At 37.2% G+C, this 10,423-nt stretch overlaps 2 protein-coding genes across 6 annotated transcripts; both read left to right on the top strand.

The window, feature by feature from the left end:
* Window positions 1-2,577: 2,577 nt before the first annotated feature.
* Window positions 2,578-5,112, top strand: LOC122289345. Its single transcript, XM_043096326.1, has 5 exons — window positions 2,578-2,815; window positions 3,528-3,583; window positions 3,682-3,782; window positions 4,816-4,880; window positions 5,045-5,112. Exons 1-5 carry the CDS (start codon window positions 2,578-2,580, stop codon window positions 5,110-5,112), a joined length of 528 nt encoding a protein of 175 aa, XP_042952260.1.
* On the top strand, window positions 3,961-9,565 carry LOC122289476 (protein ACCELERATED CELL DEATH 6-like). Of its 5 annotated transcripts, none has more exons than XM_043096491.1 (4): window positions 3,961-6,536; window positions 6,839-7,523; window positions 7,689-8,215; window positions 8,758-9,565. In XM_043096491.1, the coding sequence occupies exons 2-4, from the start codon at window positions 6,896-6,898 to the stop codon at window positions 9,391-9,393; spliced, it is 1,791 nt and encodes a 596-aa protein (XP_042952425.1). In that variant the 5' UTR covers window positions 3,961-6,536; window positions 6,839-6,895; the 3' UTR covers window positions 9,394-9,565. The 5 variants fall into 5 exon arrangements, with proteins under 5 accessions (XP_042952425.1, XP_042952426.1, XP_042952424.1 ...); XM_043096492.1 differs by having other exon boundaries at window positions 6,853-7,523; XM_043096490.1 differs by having other exon boundaries at window positions 3,961-6,514.
* The last annotated feature ends 858 nt before the right edge of the window (window positions 9,566-10,423 follow it).

Raw genomic sequence — 10,423 nt, forward strand, 5'->3', positions numbered from 1 at the left:
AAAAATTAAATAATATAAAAAAATAAAAATTAATATATGATAAATTGTAAAAGTCGTTAAATAAAATTTTAAAAAAATTTTGAGAATGTACTTTATATAATAAGATACAAAATCTAAAGAGAAATAAATTATACAAACATCAAATAAATAAATTTTGCATAAACTTTTATAAAAAATTGAACTCTATTTTTAAAAAATGTATAAAAAAATAATTATTTTTTAATATCTTTTTTATAAATATTTGTACGAGAATTGTCTATTTAAAACTTATATATAAATATATATATATATATATATTATATTACTCAAATCGAAATTATCTAAGGCTTACCACACCAATAATACATCTTTTCCACAAAAGGGTATTAGTTGTCAAAAAATTCAAGGGCAGTTGAAGTCATTTGAAGACCTCAGCTCAACTATAAGAAGGAGCCTTCTTCACCATTCGAAGGCACGACGAAAATAAGAAAGGGTGCTTCTGCGGAGACTCCAATAGGTCTTCTTGGTTTTTTTTTTTTTTTTTTTTCTTAAACCATTTAGAAATACATTTCTAAATGATTTAAGAAAAAGAAAAAACAAAACCAATCCAGTGCCATTTCTGCTTACCTACAGTGCTACACGGTGCCTAAACCGCCGCAGCCTTCTCCCCGTGCTGCAGCCTCTCACCTTCCTCGCCCTTCACCTTTGCCTCCAACATCATTGTTGCTGCTGTCGCCCCTCACCGACTGGTTCGAGATGTCTCTCTCCTCTCGGTCGGGCTGAGGGGTTGGGGAGGGGTCGGGAAAGGGAGAGGGAAATGGGGAGGAGGGGAGGGGGGAGAAAGGAAAAAAAAAATGTCTATAGTGTTTTTCAAGGAGTTATATACATTATGGGTTAACATTCATAACTGTGAGCCCATTAGTTCGCTAGAGACCCCAATCATGATTGGCCTTATAGATCATAGTTGAAAGAACTACAAATACCGAAAAAATTATAAATTTCGGAAGAGTAGTAAAAACAAATATCAACAGTCTCCCAAAAAGAAGAGATGCTTTAGGAAAAAGAAACCTTTTGCCTATTGCAGATGTTGGCTCTGCAACGAAGAAGGACATGATGCAAATGAATGTCCTAACAGAACAGAACAAAAGAATGTAAAAATTCATGAACAAATCATGGATAAGGCATTCAGATTAAATTTCATTCCCATTGAATCAGATTTAAGTGATAATGAATCTGTATATAGCTATTATACAGAATCAGAGTCAGAAAGTATGACTTCAAGTCAATCATCTTCTTTGAATTCAGATAAATGAATTTTAAGATTTTTATTTCTGCAAAGAATGTGGAAGATCTATATACGCACAAGGAATAGCCCATGTGTGTTATAGAAAGCAGCAAGCTTTCAAAACTCAGGAAGAAGTTGTTATTAACAATAAACCTTCTATTACTAATCCCAACAGTACTAATTTTGAGATCGGTATCAAATTAAAAGGATACAATAAGTATTATTTGCATGCCTATATATATTGATACAGGAGCAAGTATGTGTTTAGCCAATAAATACACATTACCGCCCCATTTATGGGAAAAATTGCCGATAATTCTACTATTGTGTTTGATTATTGTTCAAAAAACATAACCCTTGTGATTGCAGGTCAAAAGTTTCTTGTACGTACCAACAATCTACCGGAGCAGCATGACAATGGATGTGCTTTTAGGTAACAATTTCGTGAACACTTACCAGCCGTTTTGTCAATATGATGAATACATTGCATTAAACAAACACCTTAGATAATAAGACCTGTTTATGTGAAAAAAGAAATAAAAGCTTTGGCTTTAGCTTATGAAGATTTTATGAACCAACATAAAAAGCAGAATCGTGGGGAGGTCAACAAAAAAATTGAAAAACTTTTACCCACAAACATAGTAGTTCTTGAAGAACCACTAGAAAAAAGAAAGACCGAACAACCCAAGACTAGTTTCAAATTTCAGAAAGAGTTGAAAAACACTCTTGAAACACTAGAAGATTGGGATAGACTCCTAGAAGAAGAAATTTTTCTAGATAAGAATCCTTACCTTTTAGAAATAAAAGAACACAATTCTAAGACTGAAAAAGACTTGGAAGAAGTTGAAGAACAGCCTGAAAAAGCATGTTCAGAAAACCCTTTAGGCTGCATTTGAATGTTGAGTTGAGTTGAGTTGAGTTGAGTTGAGAGTTGAAAGTTGAATAAAATATTGTTAGAATATTATTTTTTAATATTATTATTATTTTTGGATTTGAAAAAGTTGAATTGTTTATTATATTTTGTGTTGGAATTTGGAAAAGTTGTAGTAATTAGATGAGATGAGTTGAGTATCTAAACTGGTTAGACTTTGGGCAAGACAAAAGCCTGAAGCAGAAATCAAACTTCTACCTCCAGGAACACCAAGTTGTTAGGGTAAAACCTATGGAATACACTCCAGAGGATAGAAAAGAATTTGCTAAGCAGATTCAAGAATTACTAGAGCTTAAAAGTTATTAAGGCTAGTAAATCAATGCACTCTTTTCCTGCATTTCTTGTAGAAAATGATTTTGAAAGAAGATGTGGTAAAAAGAGAATGGTAATAAACTATAAGAAGCTGAATGAAGTTACAGCTTTTGATGGTTATTATATTCCAAAGAAAGAACAACTCATTGAGTTGATCAGAGGAAATCAATGGTTCTCCTCATTAGATTGCAAATCAGGATTTTGGCAAATTAAGCTAAAACCCGAATGCTCCTCATTGACGGCATTCAGCTGCCCTCAAGGACAGTACGAATGGAATGTAATTCCATTTGGACCAAAACAAGCACCAGGTATTTTCCAGAGACATATGGATAATATCCTGAAACCATTTAAAGATTTTTGTATTGTTTATATAGACAATACTAATCTTTAGTGATGAAGAAAATGCACATGTAAAGCATCTAAAGATTGTTTTAAGTGTTTGCATCCATAACGGAATTGAATTACCAGCAAGAAAGCTGTGATAATGGTCCGGAAAATAAATTACTTAGGCTTAACTTTAGAAAAAGGAAAGCATAAGCTACAGCAACATGTCCTAGATCATATTCAAAATTTTCCTGACAAGATCGAAGACAAGAAGCAGCTTCAAAGGTTTTTAGGCTGTTTAACCCATGCCGAATCATACATCAAATGATTAGCTGATGTGAGAAAACCTCTACAGCTTAAGCTCAAAAAAGTAGCATGGAATTTGAGTGACCAGGATTCCAATTGCATGAAGCTAAGGTAAAAGATTTACCAGCTTTATATCATCCTAACCCAGAAGAAAGACTGGTGTTAGAAACGGATGCTTCCAATGAACATAAAGATTCTTATCATGAAGAACTGTGTAGATATGCATGAGGTTCTTTTTCAGGATCAGAATTAAATTACCATAGCAATGAAGAAGAATATCTTGTGTGACAAAAGGAATAGATAAATTTAAAATTTATCTATCACCTCAACGCTTTCTAGTTTGTGCAGATTCAAATAATTTTCTGTATTTCTTGCGGACTAACATTGCAGGTGATTATAAGCGAAGTAGATTACGCGGTTGGCAGCAATGGTTAACAACTATCAACGTGATGTTGAACACATCAAAGGAGAAAGGAATTGTCTAGCAGAAGCTCTAACTAGAGAATTAAAAGACACAGGTATAACGTGATGTTTTCTTGTGCAGGATAAAAGATGGACCTCAAAATCCATCATAGCTCTTATGGAGCAGCAAAAAGTTTTCATGGAGCTACTCTATGACACGGACCCAAGCGTGCTTCAGCACAGGTTATGTTATGCGGTGCTACGGACTCAAGCGTGGTTCATCATATGATATGTGATAACATGGACCCAAGCGTGTTTCACTTCATGTTATAATAAGTTATAAGGTGTCACGGACCCAAGCGTGGTTTACTAGGGGTGCTACCCGCACCATATGGTGCGGGGTAGGCACCCCCCCGTCCCCCGCCTCCGGTGTGCGGGGGCGGGGTACCCCGTCCCGCATGACGGGGTACGGGGTGGGGGGGCAGTCCGTCCGGCCCCCCGCACCCCCCTTCTCTCTCTCTTTTTCTTCTCTCTCTCTCTCTCTCTGTCATTTTCCCTCTACACCGTTCTCCCTCTCTCCCCCCATAGCTTGCTTGAAATGGTGCGCTCCACTGTAGCCCACGCCCACGCCTCGACGCCATAACAGCCACCGTAGCCCACGGCCACGCCCTTGCGTCGAGAGGCCATAACAGCCACCAACGCCCACACCACGGTTAGACACCAGAAGAGAAGAAATGGGAAAGGGAAATCAACGGGGCTTAAACTTATATATATATTATATATATTATATATGATACGGGGCGGGGGAAAAACGGACCGGGGGGGTCCGTCCCCGTCCCCCGCCCCCGCATGGGTTACAGCTTACGGGCCGGGGGGCCCCGCCCCGGCCCTGACGGTGCCGATGCCCCGCCCCGTACTATGAGGGGACGGGGCGAACGGGGCGGGGCAGCGGGTAACGGGGCCCCGCTGCCCACCCCTATGGTTTACCCTATGTCATGATATGTTATATACAGTCAACAACAATTGGACCAATGCACACATGTAATGATGGCCACTAAATAAGTGAAAGACAAGATGAACAAGTCATGTATGATTGTTAGAAAATGCATGGAGTTCTCATTTTTTTTTTCTTGTCCAAATTCAAGAGGCTGGATTTCATTCTATAGTAATACATCTTCTGGTTAATGTAACACTGCCGTGTTCGAGCCTTTTCCAGATAGTCATTCGGTACCTATTGATTTCATATTTTTACCCTTCTTCCTCTTGTTTTTGATAGGTTGGTTTGCTCTATGCTCAACGAGACCCGTCCTTCATTAATTTTTGATAGGTTGTTTTTGATAGGTTACTAATGAATGATATATATGTTATGTGAATGTGTGACGATAGATGTAAGTTTTCAAAATTAAGCATTATGTTAAACTAAGTTAAATTTATAGTATGATGTGCTATTATTGATTCTTCAACTCATTTGTTTGTTTCTCTATTTTTATGTTTTAATATTCCAGATGATGATTTCCTGAATACAGAGCAGGGTGCCAGGAGTGGAATAAAATTCCGGAGGCTTAGTGTATGATTTAGACATTTAAGCAAATATTGGTATCACATAGAACTAGCTTATGTCATTTCTTTTATTTCTCAACTTTTATGTTATGAAAGATTCTCATACTATATGAGTTTTATGATCTAATAGATGAGGTATTTTATGAGACTTAAATCTCTTTACCATGCATTATGTTATGAATGTACGTTACACTCTTGACCCACGGGAAGGGGTGTTACAACACCATTCATCATCCATCCTCTTGCCTCTTGTTTTTTACAGTGAGTGCTGCTAACACCCACAAAAGGTCTCACAATCTTTAATTAATCAACCAAATATCACTAATTTCTAATATGATATTAGTGTCAAATATCACTACAGCATTTGGTATCGGATGCTTAGAACTCTAGGACCACAGTGAGAGAAAGATACACACAATAAATGTTATGGGGTCCAGTTTACATGTCTTTTTCTCATTCTAAGTTCTAGAGTTCGAATGAGACTTTAAAATTTAAAGAACAAGTAGTTTACTCATTCATAAGGCTAGCTAACTTATTCCATTTAAAAGAAAAACAAATTGTCTTCCATTTGGACCATGCATCTAGAAACAAACTGATAAAAATTGTTGGGGAGACTTTTCCTGTTCCATAGAAAATTCATATGATGCACAAACGTTAACCCACAACAATAGACAACAGACCCATTTGGGGTTCTTGACATGGTACAACTGACCCTCATATTTAACTTGCATGGTAGTTGGTATCCCCAAATTCTCAATATATTTGGTACACATCCAACGAGAAAAAAAGGTTAAGGTGTTCAATTCAATCTGCTAAGGTCAAATAATGCAACATGGCTTAAAAAAGTATAAGTTTCCATTTGGACCATGCATCTAGAAACAAACTGATAAAAATTGTTGGGGGAGACTTTTCCTGTTCCATAGAAAATTCATATGATGCACAAACGTTAACCCACAACAATAGACAACAGACCCATTTATCATGGACTTCTTCCATGATAAATTCGCCCAACAAAGTTTAAAATAAAACCAGTATCCTTCAAAGTCACTGACTTTGACTCTAAACCAGTATCTTTCAATTACAACTTTGACTTTGACTCTAGAAGTTTTTTGAAAAGCCAAATATTCTAAAGAACTTTCTACGCTGGTTGGCAGAAACCAGCCATTCTATCCCCCACCTAGATGTCATTAATGCCGTGAATTACAACTCTTGAAGCTGAATTCCAACTCACCAATCTTGGCTTCGAGAGAAAGGTCTTCCTCCACAACCAACTCCAAGCAGTTTGCAAGGTACTACTACTCCACTGGCTTTATATTCGATCGATTGCTCTTGTTCTTTTCCCCACTATCTCGAACATAGTTCTGGGGAAGGTGGAGGCAGAAATTAAGCTTGCATCAGAGGAAGAAGTCCGCACGGTAATTATAAGTTAAATATCAGGTGCTGCATCTGTTTCAATTTAGTTTTGATGAACATATTCTGTATTCTTCATAATTTGTTTTGCATTCAGTATTTGCTATATATATATATATATCTATCATTTTATTCTTTTCTTTTATATATATTGTAAATACTAATTTCTGCCATCTGGGGAGATCCAAGTTATCGGCCCTAATAAATATAACTTCTTTTATCAACAAATGAATGTCATTCATAGAATTAACAAAATGAACAGAAAAAGAAATTTTCTTTCCTGTGATCACCGATTTATTGTACAAAGGGGTAACATTATTTTCCATTAGGTTTCATTTTTCAGATTTCCAGGAGTAGTACTCTTTTGTGTGGAAAATAGAGAGGCCATGACCATTACTTGCATGAATCCGCTTCTCTATGATGCTGCAGCAAAAGGCAACATCATGGCTTTCAAAAATCATAAATTCAAACTGCCACTAGAAGCCTTATTAACACCAAACAAAAACACAGTCCTCCATATTTTCATCACAACCTCCGAAAATGGGATAGAGTCAACAGAGAGGAACTTCGTGGGAGATATACTCAACATGTGTCCTTCACTTTTATGTCAAGTCAATGTCAAAGATGAAACTCCATTACATGTCGCAGCAAGGTACGGGCATGCTAATATCGTTAGAGTTCTGATCCAACATGCGAGACATGGACACCATCAAGATCTTGGAAGCGGGGCTGAAGCAGTCAGGGAGTTGCTTAGGATGGTGAACAAAGAGAATGACACACCCTTACATGAGGCTGTACGTTATAATCACTTTGAAGTGGTACGACTTTTAGTAAGGGAAGACCCAGATTTTTCATATTCTGTTAATGATGCCGGGGAGACTCCACTCTACATTGCCGTCGAGAGAAACTATGAAAATTTGGTTTTGGAAATTTTGCAAACCTGCAATTCACCAGCTTATGATGGTCCCTTAGGTAGAACAGCTTTGCATGCTGCAGTTTTTTGGGATAACAAAGGTACTCCATTGCATCTATCTCGATCTCTCTTCCTGTCTAAACCTTAAGAGTTTGAGGAAGAATCCTAGAGAATTTAAATCCCGTAAATTCTATCTCCTAACAAGTCGTTGTTGTGTCGGATACAAAGTTATTACGGTACTTAACATGAATTCAAATTCTTTGTAGTAACAATCAAACCAATTCTGGAACGAATTGGAGGAGCTCCAACTAAAAAGGCAGACCAAGAAGGTTGGACTCCACTGCACTTGGCTGCATACTCAAATTGGTGGTGGTCTACACAGCTGTTGCTGGAACATGATTCACAAGTAGCATATATGAAAGACAAAGAGGGGAGGACAGCTCTTCACATTGCAGCTTATCGTGGCAATAATCGGGTCATGGAAAGTATTATAGGCATGTGTCCAGATTGTTGCGAACTGGTTGACAACAGAGGCTGGAATGCGTTGCACTTTGCGGTCGAGGGCGATGTTCGTACAGTGAGTACGATCCTTAAAAATTCATCTCTCAGCAATCTTTTGAACGAGAAGAACGCCGAAGGGAACACTCCTCTCCATCACCAATATTCCCGCTATTCCGAGGACGTAAACAGGGATCTCATGGATCACCCCAGAGTAGATAAGATGGCCTTCAACAAAAATAACCTCAATGCTTATCAAGTCGCTTTAACAAGTGCAAAGTTATCGCCAAGAAAGGTAACGTCACAATCGATCTGTTCTCTTTCATCCCACCAAAATAGATCACTAATTACTTACTCGTTGATTGGGTTTTTTTTCCTCTTTGGAAAATGTAAAAGTGGCACAGCTCGTGCTTTCTTTTCTTTTTGTTGGTTCTGAAATTGAGGTATACGATATCTATCTTGTTCTTTGGGTAAAGGCCCGTAAAACTAGATCGACCTAGTCATGGCCCAATAAGCATGCGGCTTGATCGATTCAAGCCTGACATGGGTTGCAAACCCATGATTGAGATTACACTTCGGCCCTGCTGCTTCGTGCCCTCTCCCTTTTTTTTTCTTTCAAGCTGCGTGCCCTCTCCCTTGATTGAAGCTGTCAAATACCCTTTGTTTCATAAATTTTGCAGAGACTTTGATTGGTTTCTTCTCTTTCAGAAACAACATATTTTAAAAAGTAAAAATGCAAGTAGTATTATTCCTATATCTTGAGTACGGCTTTGTTTATCATAAACTACGTGAAAAATACAATCGCTCACATTATTCAATTCACTAAAATTTTTATAGAAGATGGACATTGCGACTAAACTCCGATCTCGTTCGAGAAGGGTATTCCTCAAGGAGGATGAAAACAATATCACCCTGGATGACATAATGAAGGACGAGGTGAAGTGGTGCCAGGCGAGGAGGAAAGAATATTTGGTGAAAGCGGCCGAAACACACTTGATAGTGGCTGCAGTCATCACAACCGTGACCTTTACCGCAGCTATAACCATGCCTGGTGGTTTTGTTGGTGCTGGAGGTGCCCCTAATGATCATGAAGGCTCTGCAGTTTTGAGGAGAAATGCTGCTTTTAAAGCGTTCATTATCAGTGATGTCATATCCTTGGTGCTATCTAGTTCTGCTGTTGTTACCCATCTACTCATGCCACTTTTGTTGATCAAGCATTCTGAATCTGATGAAACTCGCTACGATTTTCTCAGCCTGGCCTTCAGTTTTATTTTGATGGCCATGGGAGCAATGGTGCTGGCATTTATCACAGGTGCGTATGCTGTGTTAGCGCATTCCCTAGATCTTGTCGTTGCCACTTGTGTTATTGGCTCATGCTTCTTCATCATCCTCTATGTGATATATGACTTGTATAAGAAGAATATAGGTTTCTCTAGGATATATTCAAGTTTATATTACTTTTTATGTTATTGAATATGTGTATAAAGCACACCATCCAAAATTTGATTTATAAGATTCAATTTTTAGAATTGATCTTCTAAACCAAATTATGTCATGTAAACATTTTAGACAGTGAGGTCTACCTACCGACTTTATAATAGAATTTTTTCTATATATATTAAACAGTCAAACACCATTTAGTGCAGTTATCAATAACGTAGAGAAATCCCCAATCCCCTGTTCATATACAAGGATAAGGATATGTTTTAATCAAACTCAAAGGGAGTAATGAAATTTATATTCTAATAGCTCTTCGTTTTTTCAAAAGGTTTGATTTATAATTTTGATTTTTTTGGTCTTTTTGCCTTTTCAGGACTTTTATGTTTTTATAACTTTTTAACAGATGGCATGCTTTTGCTGACCTTGCTAGCATGATTCTCCTTGATTTGTTACTCTTCAGGCCTACTGATCAAGAAATTTTACTCTTTTTATTAAAAAGTAGGGTAGAATTAAGAATGAAACTCATATATTCTCAGCTGAATGCTAATTAACATTTGCTAATCATTTTTGAGGGAATCATGTAGGCTTTTATTCTATAACTATAAAAGAGTGAATTTCGACCATAAAAAAATGAGCATGTCACTGCAAAAGGGAAAAGTCTATACATGCCACATTGGTAAATTGGTGACAATGGCTGCAGATTTGTATTTAGTCTTATTGCTGATAAGTTCGGAGTTATACCATTTACAAATTTGCATATAATTAATATATCACTTACTGTGAGATTTATGATATACATAGAAAAAATTAAAAGACTAATATTTTTTATGTAAGCTGACATGATATGCTTCCATATTAGTAATTGTTAGATTCCATGTAAATATACACAGCGAAAGAAATACCTTAAGGACAATTTGTGTAGTTGTTCCACGAGTGAATCCAGCGTTCAAGCCTCCGTTTGATCCAAGTTCATCTTCCCCGGGCATGCCCACTAAGGACACCCCTGGTTTATTACAGTAATATATTTGGTGTGTTAAGAATGAGATTTGCAAATAGATTTAAA

This window comes from Carya illinoinensis, chromosome 12, assembly GCF_018687715.1.
Source record: "Carya illinoinensis cultivar Pawnee chromosome 12, C.illinoinensisPawnee_v1, whole genome shotgun sequence".
Lineage (NCBI taxonomy): Eukaryota > Viridiplantae > Streptophyta > Magnoliopsida > Fagales > Juglandaceae > Carya > Carya illinoinensis.

Bases quoted from the DNA above. Each gene is read 5' to 3' on its own strand.
- LOC122289476 (XM_043096491.1), top strand. From the start codon at position 6,896: ATGACCATTACTTGCATGAATCCGCTTCTCTATGATGCTGCAGCAAAA. The intron at 7,524-7,688 runs GTACTCCATTGC...AATTCTTTGTAG, and splicing joins AGTTTTTTGGGATAACAAAG to TAACAATCAAACCAATTCTG. The intron at 8,216-8,757 runs GTAACGTCACAA...AAATTTTTATAG, and splicing joins CAAAGTTATCGCCAAGAAAG to AAGATGGACATTGCGACTAA.
- LOC122289345 (XM_043096326.1), top strand. From the start codon at position 2,578: ATGGTAATAAACTATAAGAAGCTGAATGAAGTTACAGCTTTTGATGGT. The intron at 3,584-3,681 runs GTGATGTTGAAC...TTTCTTGTGCAG, and splicing joins AATGGTTAACAACTATCAAC to GATAAAAGATGGACCTCAAA. The intron at 3,783-4,815 runs GTTATGTTATGC...TGTTTTTGATAG, and splicing joins CCAAGCGTGCTTCAGCACAG to GTTGGTTTGCTCTATGCTCA.